Below are 16,809 nucleotides of genomic sequence, written 5' to 3' on the forward strand. Positions count from 1 at the left end.
TGGTTTGTTACAAATGATGTCAGAACTATTTATAATTATGTATTTTCGTAATAGTGAGTTCTGACAATCATATTTTTATGTTCATGTTTATTGAATTTACTTGTTTAAACCTATAATTAATCAACTCTTAATTTATTCAAGATATTTGCCAAAATAAGGCACATTTAAAATCACAAATGCACTTCTGCATGCAGTTGGGCAAAAAATTTTCTTATATCAAAAAAAAAAAAAAAAAAAAAAAAAAAAAAAAAAAAAAAGATGGATGGATGGCAAATTTAGGTAGTACTAGCCTTATTGTTTATATGTATATTTTTTTTTAAACCTAAAACAATAAGTTGTATTATATTATGTAGTTTTTCACCCAATTATCATTCATTATAATAAAACTTATTATATTGAAAACCAACTTTAAAGTCACAGAGATTCACTTAAAATCGAATCCATGCTTGCTAGTAAGGTTACTTTCATAAATAACCGCACTTTTTAAATATTATAAGCTTCAGCATATACAAAATGGAACTCCAAGTTAGGTAAGAGTATAGTGTATACATATTGGGAAAATGTATACAGTAACAAAAGTATTGGTCATGAATGTAAGAATTATAAACAACTTATTGAATCCAGTGTGAAGTTGGAAGGCGAAGAACAAACCACAAAAAAGTGCCTGCTCGGTTAAAATGAAGAATAAAATAAAAATGGACAATAAAAGCCGAATAATCTTAATTATTGAAACCTTAACAACAAATGCTTGAATAAAAAACTAAAGCAGACACTTCACACAAATAATGGAGTGAATCACAGATCTGTTGAAAGATTTTAGGCTTTTCACTAACCTCTGTAGCTCTGAAGTAAATTCAAAAGTTATTTTCTCTGGTAACTTGAAATTCTCCAAAATGCCACTTTTTAAGACGTCCTTGTGAAAAACTTTATGGATCAAGTTTGAGAATGAGCTCTAGGTGACAGAAAGAAAGACCCTGCATAGCAAATTCATGTGCTTAGAAAGGCAAAGACCAGATAATTTCACCAAGCTAGCACCCAATTATTGCTCATGCTTTGCATTCTGACTTAATATTGCATAGTGAACATAGTTTGGTTTGACAAGTTTTATCATCCCTTACAGTTGTGACCATTAGTTTTGCTATGCCCTGTATATGCAATACAGTGTGATGCAAAATTATACTCACCCAATCAATTTCTGATAAATTTCATTTTCTATGTTATCTTTATCAAAACTATTAACTGCTTTTTAGAAAAAGTATTCAATGAGAAAAAGTATTCAATGAGATAATTTAAAAATAAAACTATTCAATGTAAATTGGATAAGTCATGAAATAAATAGTTATTTTAAAACTAATTGACACAAAATACACACCTTTCAAGAAAATTTTTTTTTAAATTCACAATTTTCAACAAAACATATTAATAGTAACATGATCCACTATTTTGATTAATAACTCAAAATACTTTATTTGAGATACTATTAAAAAGTTACTTTAAGGTTTTTATATCTATTTCATTAAAAGAATTTTGTACTGCTAGTAGCAAATCATTTTTATTATTGCATTGACGACTGTTCACAAAATTCTTTTTTACTACCCCTCTAAGGTTCACCATTGGATTTAAGTCTAGGGAGCAAGCTAGTCAAGCCATAACTTCAATTTTAATTTGATTGAGCCAGCTACTTGTGCTTGCATTATAGTGTATATATGCATTGTCTTGTTGAAAACCAAGTTTACATTTTTTATACTTCCTCAAAAACAGAATGAGCCTGTCCTGTAGAATTATTTGATAGACCTTGCTATCCAAAATATGTAAAGCAAATGTTTAACTGCAGCCTGCCCAGATCATGAAGCATCTTCCTAAAAAAAAATTTTTTTAAAGATATTTTTTCCCCTGTTCGCAAATTCTTCCAATTATATAAATACTCCTCTGGACCATCTAATTTAAAACTTTTTATACCTATTTACTTTTTATTAACTATTTTACCTATGGTGACATACATTATTTTGAGAATGTTTTCACTGCAACAAAAAGTGATTTTGAAATCAGGGATCAGCTTACATTCTTAATTTTCTCTAGACAAAAATTTAATCTTGTAACTTCAGGATGTTTCAGACTTAAAGCACTCTTTGTTTTCGAAAGCACAATGCCAAAATTTTGCACAATTAAACAAAGAAATGCATGTTTGAAACAGACTTCTTTAGCATATATCAACTTCTTTGACATTTTTCGAATAATTTTTCTTCCTTCCTGAAGAAAAAGTTTGCTATGACACCCTGTACAGTTATTCAAGTCATAATTGCACTGTTTATTCCAAAGACCGCCACAACTGAATGAGTTATAATTTTATTAATTTATTAATGTACTTCTATCTTTACCCATGCTCTGGAAGGCAATCACTTGATACACATATACATACGTAGGTATATATACATATTACATAAATATATATGTATATGCATCTACACATATAGCTCTACCTTTTTTTACGAGGACTATTTTATTGACACTTAATGTAAAATCAAGAATATTTGATAATTCAACACACTCATCACATACGTACAACATACATGCACAAAAGAATGAAAATAAACAGAATCTAATTAGTTACTTCATGGCCACCTAAGCACTCCACTTGAACTGGTATTAGGCAAGATGGACAAGGTTTGGAAACTAATTCAAATCTAAAAGCATTTTGTAAATCCCAAGGCCCTTCCATTTTCTGTAATATAAATCAAATTATATTTAATTAAGAAAATGATGAGGATGTCATCACTTATATATTTAATGAAAGAAAATAGCTAAAAATGGAGAAAACATGAAACAAATTTAAGTTACTACATACAGCATTATGTAGAGTATTTTAAATTTATTTAGACAAACTTTATTTTATTGAATTTGCTAGTTAAATTTCCTGCATGCAGTATGGTAGTAAGCAAAATTATTTCCTTTTCTTTTTGGCAACAAATTTTAATATGAAAATTGCATAAATTTGAGTATTGAAAATCTTGTTCATCTATATTATTTTACTTTCTTAAAAATTGTCGTGCCTTAATAAAAAGAAAAGCTTATCAAAATTGGCATTGATGAAGGTAAAGAAAAAAAAACTATGATAGCTGTCCAGAAATATGATTAAATACAAAAATGACTGAAACTTTGAAGTGGTAAAAAACAAGAGTGTTCATAAAGTGAGAACATGGTGCAGCTTAAAACTGAAAGGTTTGGTAACAATAATTTAAAATTTAATTCACATAAGAAATTTTAGAGTTATTTTATAATGCTGTCTACTGACATTAAGTAACATAAATTTTTGAAAACATTTTCTGAAAATTATCTTAAAAATAACTTTTATTAACTGACTTATTTGGGACATTTATGGAGTCAACTGAGTCAATATTTTTTCATTAATTGTTTCCAGGTGTAAAAAAATAAAAGTAAGAAAATAAAGCTAATTACTAGCTAATATCTTTAACAAATGGCAGCATTACAAAAGTTGCAATTCTCTAAGTAAAAGAGTTCTAATTAGAAAAATATTCTAATGTTTGATGCATGTTCAAACATAATAAAAAATATGTAACTATTTTAACAGAAAAACAGATTAAGTTAGTACCTTAAATTTATTTATTCATTTTTAAAGTATTTCTTTGCTCTTTTACACATGAAATAGTGATCAGTCTTAATTGCATAACAAGTGCACTGCTGATAGGTTTCCCATTAATTCATTATTTAAGATAATGATGTGAAGGAATATTTTGAAGAATGAATTAATAACATAAGTATGCGTAGAATCAAAAAGTAACTGTAGTTTACATTATTGTTCACATCCCAACTTTTTGAAAGGTACCAAAATAAAATAATTTTTAAATCTTAATTCCTACTTTTTTTTATAATTTTTAATTAATAAAAGCTGAAATTCTAAATCTTTCATAATACTGCACTGACTGAAAGAAATGCTATGCCATATTATTTTTATAAGATCCTAAATATTTAACTAACTTGAGATTTACGGCTAATAAAATTTGGGATAGATGGGTATTAAATATTTAGTCTAAGTCAATGCTTTCTGAATCTTTATGATATTAACAATTTATGTGGTAGAATGTTTTGTAGACTTCTGTAGCACATACTTATTATCAAGGAATTATTTTACCGAAAAAATATAAAAAGTTGCAAAAATTATGTATTTCAATTAAAAAAATTCAAACTAAGTTGTATAATATAACAAATTTTTAAATTAACTATACAGCAATTATTAAATTCAAATGGTATTTGAAGCATTTAAAAATTATTTATAGTTTGATAATTAAGAGAACAGTGAAGCACATTCTACTATGATTATTTCTTTTATTTTTGTGACTATGACTAGAGATCACCTCAATACATGCCTTATTTTTTCTTAACACTTTTTCTTTTCGTATGTTACTGACAGACACTTTGATAATTGCTTTTATTGTTATTCATTACATTAAGCTGTCCATCAACTTATGATTGAATGCATGGAGAGGGATATAAGTTGAAAATTAAAATCATCAAAATTCCTTTTCTTCAGAACAGAAGAAAAACTTTTTTAGATTTTCGTAGTATTTTAATTTAAAACACCTGCAGGGTGATCAAGAAAGGCTCATTAATATCATATTGTATTTCAACTCAAATGCTGTGAAATAAAGTAAAAAATCATCTGGAAAATGTTTTTTTATAAAAGTAGATAACTATAATTTTTAAAACATATATTTCATTTTATTCTCTCTTTTTACTTTATCTTACAAATCTGCATAAAGTCAAGATGAATAATAGGTTCTCAATTTTATAATTAAATATATCTATAAAGGAGGACAATATTTGATATGCTGCTGCAAATAATGTACTGAAAATTACACTACTTTTGAAAATGATTTTCATGAAAAATTATCAACAAATGCCAATTTTAATGTATATGATAAACAATTGCATATTCAATTTTAAAAAAAATTTATTATTTAAATTTTACCTCTTTTGTATCAACTTTTGTAATGACAGCAGAATGACATTTAGCAGGACATGTATGACCACACTCTAAAACTTGACAGCAAGGTAAACGACAGGGAGGGCATTTTCCATAATGACATTTATGTGTATGTCGTTTAGAATGGTGGCAATCTGGAGGTAACCTAACATAATACATAGTTTGTTAATTTGTTTAATGTATGAAATAAATTATTTAAAAAAGGTGAGATTAATCAAAAAAAAAATAACAGAGTATGTATATAAAGTTAAACTTTTCTTAAAAACGTAAATCTCTTCTTAAAAAAATTAAATCACGATACAAAATAAATGTTTTCTAAATGTTTACATAATAAAAAGCAGAGTTGTTAGGGTTTCTGACTGGTTCAGTCAAAGTTAACTGTTTGTAAACGTTTTGAGTTAATGTTAAACATTTTGTTAATATGTACTGCTATGTCAAATACCAACCCCTAAAATTCTTAAATATTACATTTTTGTAATCTTATAAGTTTTTAAAAATTACATTACTAATAAATTTTTTAATAATTATAACTAATAAATTTATAAAGTAATAGAGTAAAACAGTATATTTTTCTAAGAAATATGAAGTCTTTAAATCAATTTTATTATTAATGAAAACATGCATACATATTTTTAAAAAATAGTAATTAAAAAATTGTAAACTATTAATGAGAATAAAAATTTGAATAGCTTTTATTATTATAAAGGGCATACAACTGATTTAGCTTTAATTTTAATAAAATATTTGTATTATAACTAAAGTTTCCCAAGACAGAATTTTTTCAGGCTAGCATCTGTGACAAAGCTACACTAAAATCCCTTTGCAAGATATTTATAATAGTAATAAATATATATGTAACCAATTTAAAATAACATGAGCACTTGGTGCTTATAAAGAAAAAGTCCCTTTAAAACAGAGTAAACTGTTTATTAACTTTTTTTTCTTGTATAACTTAATGTCTTAATTTTAATAGGAAGTAATCTTTTTCATTGAAAAATAAAGAAAACGACTCATCTTTCAATAATCAGTAATAAGGAGAACTAAAATAAATATAAGAAAAAAATTATGCATGCAGAGGCAGAAATGCAAACATTAACACAAGAGAAATTTACCTACTACTCACAAACACATACTTTAAAGGTAAAACCTTTAAGGTATGCTGATTTCTTAACCTTTATATCAAAATTCTGATAATTATTTTCAAATTTAAATTCCAGACATAGCTGTTACAAGTAGGATACAATTTACATGAAATTTCAAATTTTTCCAAAACATTGTTAATTTGTTGGAAATGTGTTGAAGTTTCAGAACTTTTGTTTAATAAAATTTGCCAAGTTGATCTAATTGCTTTATTATGCAGTAATTATCAGTTATGTTACATGTCAAATGCTTTACATTTAAATATAAGATGCTAAGTGTTATAGATTGATGTTTTATTCTTATTTTCTCAAAAAAAATGAGATCTGTTAGATGAGTGAAATTTATGCAGTTTTAGCTTTAAAAACTTGTACTAATTTATTGGACCCCTGTAACTTTTGTTCAGGAGGAGGACACTATGTTAAAACAAATATTTAAACTAATGTAAAAATTTATATATACATATAGTTATAAAGAGTGCCCCAAAATTAATGCAAGATTTGAATTCGCCGCCACTTTTGCAGTAAATTGTTGGAAACCCCGAAAAAAGAACAATTTGACAGCTGAGAGTTTAGAGTTAGTAAAAAAGGAGCGTTCAAGACGGTGCCACATGCCATACAGACAGTGAAACAATTCAATTACTGGAGGAGATATTTCTTGGTCATGTACTCTCTCGTTTCGGTGATCAGAATTGGTTTTCTAGATCATATGATTTAACACCATTAGATTTCTTCTTAAGGAGTTATTTGAAGTCAAAGGTCTTTGTCAACAAGCCCACAACCACCTGTGCATTACAAGAAATTAAAAGCTGCGTCAATAAAATTCAGCCACAATTATGCAGAAAAATTATGACAAAAGAGATTGTATGTGCCAGCAAGGCCTTGGAGGACATTTGCCGGATGTGTTATTCTATAACTAACTCTGTCCTATGTACTTTGTGACTCAATGAAAAAATCACAATCTAAAGACTAAAAACTGTGTTTTCTATTGAATTCAAACCTTATTAACTTTGGGACGCCCTTTATTTATTTATATATATATATATATATATATATATATATATATATATATGTAACATCTAAAATAAAAGCTTAATAGAATTAAATGGATTTTAAAATTGAACCTAAAAGGAATTATATTTTAATTGTAGACTAGCCCTTCTAACAGATGAGAACTTTAAATAATCTCTTTCACATAATTAACTAAACATAAATTGAACAGCAATGTAATCTTTATTTATAAAATGAGTCCATACTGCGCAGTAAAATATCTTAATGAAGCCGAATTCCCATTAAAATCAATAAATATTTTGAGATATTAATTCATCCTCATCCGGTCGTATGATGTTACAGCGTCAATTCTAACAAAGAAGTCTGGATATTATAGAGCACATGACATGAAAGAATAACTGTATGTTACTTGGAAAAAAACGAGCCCTTGTCTTTTGGAAATGGCCTAGTAAATTTGTGTCCAGGAGCTCTGCTCCATGTATATAATTTGTAAAAAGCTTTTCAACTTTTTTCCTCAATAAGAGCCTAGAAAAATTATTATGTTGTCATCCTTATAAAAAAGTATATTGAATTACAACTGAAAATATTATAGACTGCAATATTATGATAAAATGAACGACTCGACTCAAAAGTACTGTACAAATACACAGAGAGAAATCATTACAGGAAGAAGGCAAGACAGGAAAGACAGCAAGGATTTTCAGCCGGGAAACCTATGAATTAGAATAGAAGGAATTTTTGCCGGGAAACATATAAACGTGGATTTATAAATTATTGCAAGGATTTTTGCTTTGAACAAATGAACTGGAATTAAGAAATTCAATTTTAAAAGATTGATGAACTCCTGTTATTGTCCCCTTCTCTGGTTGGAACGGAAAGTCTGATGCATGGAAATCTGTTTCCTATTCTTGCACCCCGAAGTCCGATGGAGATCCGATAGTGAACTTCGCCGCCTCTCGAAAGCGAAAGGAAGGAGAGATGTCCTTACTTCCGCCCTGTGTGCTCGCCGAAGTGATGACCTTCGCCACCCCTGCCTGGACTGTTTTTGCTGCGCCCTAGGAAAAGGACTAACTTTCTTGCAGGAGAAAAATATTGAAGATTCGAGGATGAAGACAAATGGGTGTTTATTGTTAGGTGTTTTTTTTTATTTTGCGCTCGCGTTTTAAACCTTGAACAGATGAAGATTGGTAAGTTTTGAAAATAATTTTGTTGATGATAGTTATAAATAGAAATTATGTTTTATTATAGAGTGTGTTGGTATTTTAAAAATGTAATACTTTGATTTTTCTTTCCAATTGATTTTGATTTCTCTTATTGCAAAAATAAGTATCTTATTTTCAAGTTATTGATAATTAATATTGCGAAAAATGTCGTATCTTGGGAAACTACTTAAATCGGAACTGGTGAATTTAGTGAAAGAATTGGATTTAGAATTAAAGGAAAATAACACAGTTACAGTGAGAGGAAATAAAATTTTAACGCAAGAAAATTATGACGAATCTATAACTAAAGAAATAGTTAATAGAATTTTAGAAGAAAAATGGGAAAAATCAGAATTACAACTTTTAAGAGAAAAGGTTTTAAGTCTAGAAAATAATAACAAAGATATATCCTATTTAGGTAAATTAGTAAAAGCTAATTTAATTGTTTTGGCAGATGAGTTAAGAATATTAAGAAGTGATACCGAACCAGTTTCCGAAATCAGAAAGAAAAAAAAACATCAGATGAGAATTACAATGAGAGGTTAACCAAAGAAATTGTAAATCGTATGTTAGAAGAAAAGAAAGAAATTCAAGAACTAAAAACTTTAAAAACTAAAAATGAAAAACTTGAACTCTATAAATTAAGTTTTCAAAGTAATGATAAGGAAAAATGTTCAAGTGTAAATTCATCTAATGTAAACATTTCTTTAATGAAATTGTCACAACCATTTGACCCCCATAAGGATGAGATATTTGTGTATTTAAAAAATTTTGAAACTGAGACCAAATTACCATATATTCCAGCGCATAACGCGCACCCGTAAATTCCAATGTTATTTTTTGCATTAAAAGTGCGCGTTATACGCCGGAATATACGGTAGCTAATATTCACAAAACTGAATATGTTATTTATTTATTGAATCTGTTACCCCATGATATTGTTAACCAACTTACACAGGAATGGGGTGAATTGGCTCGTGATTATTCACAGATTAAAACCTTATTATTAAAAAGGTATAAACTTAATCCAGAGCAATTAAGATTTAAATTTTTTTCAACTCATAAAAAATCTCAAGATTCTTGGCACAATTTTTGCAATGAAATATCTGCTTACTTCAATGATTGGTCAGCTGAGCTTAAGATAGAATCATTTAAAGAATTGAAAGAATTAATTATTATTAACTAAATTAAAACTAGAGTACCAAATGAAGTAAAGCAACATTTTCTTGATACATGGAATTCTATGAATAGTTCTTTGAGTTTTGCAGAAAAACTAGATGAATTTCAATCTTTAAGATTTGGTATTAATAAACAAACAGGTACTAAACCAAAACAATTTTCTCCTACTTTGCAGAGACGTGTTGCACATAATGCACCACAAGTAAAAAGAAATTTTACAAATAATTATCAGAGTGGTCCGGGACAGTTCCGATATCAGACTGATCAACAGGGGGACAGCGCAGGATATGGGACGAAATTATAATTACCTATATAGAGCTGGTTTCAATCAGTATAGTAATCATTCTAAATATAATAGTAATGAAATGAAACGGCCAACTGAAAAAATTTACCATGGAACTGTTTCTGATAAATCTTCCCAAACCAAATATGACAAAAAGTGAGAAAATGTTAATGATAATTCTTCTCAAAATAAATGTGACAAAAAGGTTGAGCATAAACAATGACAATTAAATTCTTTATATTTTTGTGATACGATTATACAGTAAGGAACCGATTATCCGGAACGATCGGGACCATCGCTATTCCGGATAACTGATTTTTCCGGTTTTCTGAATTGCTACAAAAAGCCGTTTTTTTTTTATTGTTAAACCCAACTAAAAAAAAAAAATATTGGGAAATAATCTTAAAAAGAAGAAAAAACGATGAAGTAATACACTAATGATTATTTCCAAAATGATGGTAAGGTAAACATCTTTCAAAAAAGAAAGAAACATCCTAAAATCTTATGAGGAAAAAATTTTTTTTTTAAAGATTGCGGGATAATTTATTGATTTTCGTTCCGTTTTTTTGGTTTTCGGATTTCCGGAAAACGGGTCCTGTACTGTATCTGGAAGTGATGGCTCAAAAATTGAAATTCTGGCATTTTGTGATACTGGAGGAACAATATCAATTGCTCCATCAAAATTATTAAAAAATATTAAATATAGAAAAATTGAAGAAAAATATAAAGTGCCATTACAACAAACACATGGTAACAATTCATGATTTTGACTTAATTGAAATAGATGTTTGTATCGGTAAATTGACAAATAAAATTAAAATGTACGGTATTAATACAAATTTAGATTATTGTTTGCTATCACTACCTGACTTGTACTTATTTAATATTAAAACAGAGTTTGATAAAAGAATTGTTGTTCAAGGTGAAAATGAGCTCAAATGCTCTAAAAATATTGTAACTCATTCAATATGTTTGTGTCTCAGTGTAGTTAAGGATAGTCTTTGCTCATCACCAATGAGCAAACATTCTAAATCACTTGAATCTGTGGATTATAACTCAGCACAGGAAATAGTAGATAAGAGAATGTCTTTATTAAAAGAAAAGTATAAAGACATTTTTAGTGAGGATAGGTATCATGTTGGACTTATAAGATTAGAGCCTCAGAAGGTTATTCTTACTTCTGAATTGCCAATATCTTTACGCCCATATCGTTGCTCTCCTCAAGATAATTTAGAGATTGAGACACAAATTAAAAAGTTGTTAGAAAATGATATTATAAAACCTTCACATAGACCATATTCAGCTCCTGTAACAATGGTAACTAGAAGAGACGAGAGAAAAAGAAACAGACTTTGTATAGATTTTAGACATTCAAATTTAGTAACAAAACCAAAGGCGAACCAATTCCTCGAATTGATGATGTTCTTGATGACTTAACGAATGCAAAATATTATTCTACAGTTGATTTATGTTCAGGTTTTTGGCATTTGAAAATTAGAGATTTTGACACTGAAAAGTTTGCAATCACCACTAATTTTGGTTTATTTGAGTGGTTAAGACTCCCTTTTGGCTGTTAGAACAGCCTCAGTCTCTTTCAGCGTGCTATTCGCCAAATACTACAAAAACATAACATTAAATTTGCTAAAAATTTCTTTGATGATATTATAATTTATAGTAACTCTCTTGAAGAACATTTAACTTATTTAGGAAAAATTTTCGAAATTTGTAGGTTAGAAAATATCAAATTAAAAGGTTCTAAGTGTGATTTTTGTAAAACAAGTATTAAGTTTTTGGGTAATAAAATTTCCGAAGGTAAATGTTCTCCTCAGGATGCAAATATAGAGACAATTAAAAAAACTTCTTCCCCCTCATAATGTCAAGTTATTGCAGAGGTTTTTAGGAACGATTAATGTTTATCATCGTTTTATTCAAAATTATGCAAAGTTAAGATAGCTGGTAAATAAATTACTTAAAAAAGATGCTAAGTTTGCATGGTCTGAAGACTGTCAAAAAACGCGTTAATTTCCAAACCAGTTTATGTCTTTTCAACCCACAGAGAAAATGTCATTTGTATGTAGATGCTTCAGGTGAGGCTATAGGTGCAGTCCTTAAACAAGAGCACTCAGATGGAACACTACATCCAATATCTTTTCATTCGAGGCAATTAAGAACTTATGAAAAAAATTATTCAATTACAGAATTAGAATGTTTAGCAATAGTAGATGCTCTTGATAAATATCAACATTCTCTTCATGGAACACCTTTCACCATACATACAGACCACACAGCTCTAGTTTGGTTGAGAAATGTGAAACATCTGACAGGTAGGTTATTTAGATGGTCTTTAAAGTTATCAATGTATGAATATAAGATAAAATATAAAAAAAGGAAGTACTAATTATGAGGCAGATATGCTCTCTAGAAATAAAATTTCTCACCATAATTGCTATTCAACACATTCAATTCAAAAAGAAAAATTAATTGAACATCAAAGGCTTGATAATGTAAATAATCTAACTTTAAGAAAATTAATGATGTTTTAACTGTAAATAAAAAGGGCTCAATTAAAATTGTAGCCCCCTCTCCTTAAAAGAAGAATTAATTTCAAAATTAATTCTTATTTCTTATTAATAAAATTAATTCTTATTTAAATAATTATTTCTCCATACTATTATTGGTCAGATATTACTAAGGACATTAGTTATTATGTTAAACACTGTGAAACTTGTCAGTTGAATAAGATATCACACTTGAAAAAATATGGTTTGTTACAGTCAATGCCACCCTGCAAATAACCTTTTGAGTTAATATCACTGGATTCTGTAGGTGGTTTCAACTATTATAACTCTTCTAAAAAATATTTGAACATTGTAATTGATCATTGTACCAGATATATCTGGGCTTTTTGTAGCAAAAATATTACATCAGAAGTGTACTCAAATTTGTTGAGGCCTTTATTTACATCCTATGCTACAAAGGCTTTATTAACTTATAGGAACCCAGCCTTTACTTCTAGTCGATTTAAGAAATCACAATGTGAAACAATTGTTGACAACTAGTCACCATCCACAATGTAATGGAAAATCAGAAAGAGTAGGATAATCAATAGTTACTAGATTAAAGTGTAAAGTAAATAACTTCTCTAAAAAAATTCCTTGGACTAAAATTCTTGAACAGGTTGTGTCAGAATATAATAATACTCCTCATGCTGTTACAACTTTTCCACCTGCTCATTTAATGTTTGGCTTCTTGCCTTTTGATTCCCCTATCGATCAACCTTTTTACCCCCCAGTAGAAAAAGCCAGAGAAATAGCTTTTGAAGAAACCAAGGAACATCATTTGAAAAATAAACTTAGATATGATTTAAAAATGCTGCTTTTAAGGTAAGAGATTTGGTAATAATGGAAGAATATAAATATCCTAACACTAGAAAATTAACTTCTCCTTATTCAGGCCCTTACACAATATTAAGGAAACTTTCAAATGTAAACTTTGAAATAGATAAGTATAATAATCAAACTGAAATCGTTCACTCCTCCAAATTAAGATATTTTCATCCAGCTGAAGAATTTCATTTAACACCAGAAGGTAAAAATTAAGATTACATTTTATGTAAATTTTAGTCAATTTCTGTTGTGATATTTTTGTAATTTTATAATAAGGCAAAATTGAATTTTGTAATTTATTAAAAATAACCTTGAACTATCATAAATAATATTAGAGAGAAGAATTATTCAAGAAAAATTGACGAATTTTGTAACTTGTTAAAAATAATCCTGGACTGTCATACATATTGATGATGATGATACGAAATATTACCCCCTTTTTAGGAAGATCCGACCCTTAAATTGTGAAAACCAGTGTAGTGCTTACCCATACCTGAGATAACAGGTCATGCGGGCGAAGTTTTATTTTTTCTTATTCTTCTTTTGTTTTTGTGGAAATATTAAACCACAACTGCATATAATTAAAGATAACACACTTAAGGTTGCTAGGATCTTCCATAACACTGATTGCTGTGATTCGGGCTGTTTTCCTCCTGTTGAGGAACAGGGTCCCTTATCAAGCAAATTCCCTTTAAAAATATTGGAATCCTAAATTCCAAAATCAAGACACAGATGTGTCCAAGGTTAAGTGATATGAGGTGAAGTGGAATTTATGTTTTTGAATTGTATTTTTTTTTACTTCATATTTTGATGTTTGTATTTTATAAAGGTGTCTATACTTAATCAAGGTTATAGTGACATGTAGTCACAAAGAATGAGAAGTGACAATGATGCCAAAAATGTTTAAGAAAGTGAGTCTTTAATTTTTAGGCCTAAAAAATTAATATGTTTGTGGAAATGAGTACTAAAAATGAATATGTTTGTAGAAATGAGTATTAAAAATGAATATTTTTTGAAAATAAGAAAAGTAGTTGTAAAATATGTACTAGAAAGAGCAGTAATTACTGAGATTAAGAAGTATATTTGAGATTTATAGAAATGAAGAGGAGATTTAGTTTTTTTTTCTTCACATGAAGTATTTTTAAGGAGTTAAAGAAAATATTTTAGATGACTATTTTAAAGAATAACAGAAAAGAGAAAATATATGAGTATTTTAAAGTTTTGTAAGATGAAGATTTAAGAGTTTTGTAATGAAGTTTTTATAAGTATGCTAATGGATCCTCAATCAAGTGACTTATGTGACAAGGACTTAACCTAGGTAGCAATTTTTTAAGGCTTATTGTTTAGTTGCAACTACATATTTTAATATCAGATGTTATTTTAGCATCTTAAGAAGTAGAATATTGAGTGTTCTTATAAATATTTTTGTTTTTTAAATATGTTTGTTTTTTAAATATTTTTGTTTTTTAAATATTTTTGTTTTTTAAATATTTTGAGAGTTAGTATGAAACCATAGCAATTGAGGTAGTTTCATATGTTTTGTTAACACAACATTTGAATATTGTTTTAATTTTTAGATTGCTTTTGTAATTCAAATCATGTGATCTGAATCATCCAGATTAATAATAATTTTGAATAGTTTAAATAGAAGATGATAAGTAAGGATTTTGATCTTTCCTCAATGAGATGTGATATGGAGCCTGATCACCTCCGGGTCAACACCTTTGAGAGGGGGGATATTGTAACATCTAAAATAATAGCTTAATTGAATTAAATGGATTTTAAAACTGAATCTAAAAGGAATTATATTTTAATTGAAAACTAGCCCTTCTAACAGATGAGAACTTTAAATAATCTCTTTCACATAATTAACTAAACTCTTCGCATATATATTAACTTTAATTGAATAGCAATGTGATCTTTATTTATAATATGAGTCCATACTGTGCAGTAAAATATCTTAATGAAGCCGAATTCCCATTAAAATCAATAAATATTTTGAGATATTAATTCATCCTCATCCAGTCGTATGATTTTACGGCGTCAATTCTAACAAAGAAGTCTGGATATTAGATTACATGACATGAAAGAATAACTGTATGTTACATGGAAAAAAGCACGCACTTGTCTTTTGGAAACGGCCTAGTAAATTTGTGCCCAGGAGCTCTGCTCCATGTATATAATTTATAAATAGCTTTTTAACTTTTTTTCTCAATAAAAGCCTAGAAAAATTATTATGTTGTTATCCTCATAAAAAAGGATATTGAATTACGACTGCAAATATTATAGACTGCATTATTATGATAAAATGAAAGACTCGACTCAAAAGTACTGCACAAAAACACAGATAGAAATCATTACAGGAAGAAGGCATGACATATATATACATATATATATACAAAAAACCTTTAACCTTGTTTATGATTGCGTTATTATATAATCAAGTTCATAACTATACAATTAAATTAAAATTGATCTCCAAGTTAAATAAATATATTATAATCCGTAAAACTTTGCATTTATAATACACCGAATGATACTAACTTGCATTCTGAGTGACATTGTGGTGGGACTGTAGATTTTTTCCTTCCACAAGGAACAACAACTTTACTAGATCCACAATTACAAGAAACAGTTACTTTTTCCTTACAAGGATAACAAGGTCCTGAAAAGTAAAAGTTTCTGCATTTTTAAACAAACATTTTTATTTAATTAATTGATATAAGAATGATATAAATCCTTAAACTTAGTTCTAAACAATCAGCCCTTATCAAAGACAGAAAATCCTATTTATTTGGGACTTACTCTAGAGGCTGAACTACGTTTCACTGAACAAATAAAGAAATGTGACAATAAAGCCCTCAAAAAATTAAGAATCTTGAAAAGCCTTTGCGGCACAAATTGGGGAGCATGCCCTAAAATCTTAAAAACTACCTACACCACATTGATTCGACCAGTTATAGAATATCCTTCGTCCATCTGGTCTCATGCCTCGACTTTGGTCCTTAAGAAGATTAATAACATACAGGCTAAGGCCTCAAAGATTATAATTGGTGCTGTCTCTTCCACAGACAGCATTAAATCACAACAGGAATGTGGTCTGCAGACGTGCCAACCTAGCAAAATTAACATTCAGGAGTTTCCCTAACAAGAATTCAGGAGATTTCAGGAGGGGTAAAAAAAGGTGCATGGTATGCAACATTTAGCACTTCTAAGGAATTTTAAGTAAAAAATTTATTAAATATAAGAATGCAAGAAATTTTACACACTAATAGAGCAATAATTGTTTAAAAATATTAAATGGAAATAAAATAATTAAACACAGATTTAGCAACACAAAACTATATTAGGTAGATACTCTTTAAATAAATACCATTTCCTTAATAAAACATTATTCAAAAACCCTTGACACTGTAATAAAAATGCACAAAAACTTCTAAAAAATAAACAAATTGAATAACTATTTTATTTTAAAAAACCAATTCAATACTAATGTATAAAAATACTAATGTCTGTACAATAAAGAACCAATTATCCGGGATGCTCGGGACCATCGCTATCCCGGATGTCTTAATTTCCCGGTTTCCTGGAGCGACAAAAAAGTGTCGCT

General features: G+C 28.4%; 1 protein-coding gene across 3 annotated transcripts in view; it reads right to left on the reverse strand.

Moving 5' to 3' along the window:
• Positions 1 to 16,809, reverse strand: part of LOC107450156 (NF-X1-type zinc finger protein NFXL1) — an 82,042-nt gene that overhangs the window by 9,185 nt on the left and 56,048 nt on the right. For all 3 annotated transcript variants that reach the window (XM_016065894.4, XM_087154624.1, XM_016065893.4), the window contains exons 11-13: positions 15,744 to 15,864; positions 4,988 to 5,147; positions 2,612 to 2,722 (exon numbers count right to left, since the gene is read on the reverse strand). In XM_016065894.4, the coding sequence (XP_015921380.3) occupies positions 2,612 to 2,722; positions 4,988 to 5,147; positions 15,744 to 15,864 (392 nt within the window). The remainder of the gene's footprint in view (positions 1 to 2,611; positions 2,723 to 4,987; positions 5,148 to 15,743; positions 15,865 to 16,809) is intronic.

This window comes from Parasteatoda tepidariorum, chromosome 11 (genome assembly GCF_982258835.1).
Source record: "Parasteatoda tepidariorum strain Cologne lab strain chromosome 11, Ptep-v5.0, whole genome shotgun sequence".
In the NCBI taxonomy this organism is placed as follows: Eukaryota; Metazoa; Arthropoda; class Arachnida; order Araneae; family Theridiidae; genus Parasteatoda; species Parasteatoda tepidariorum.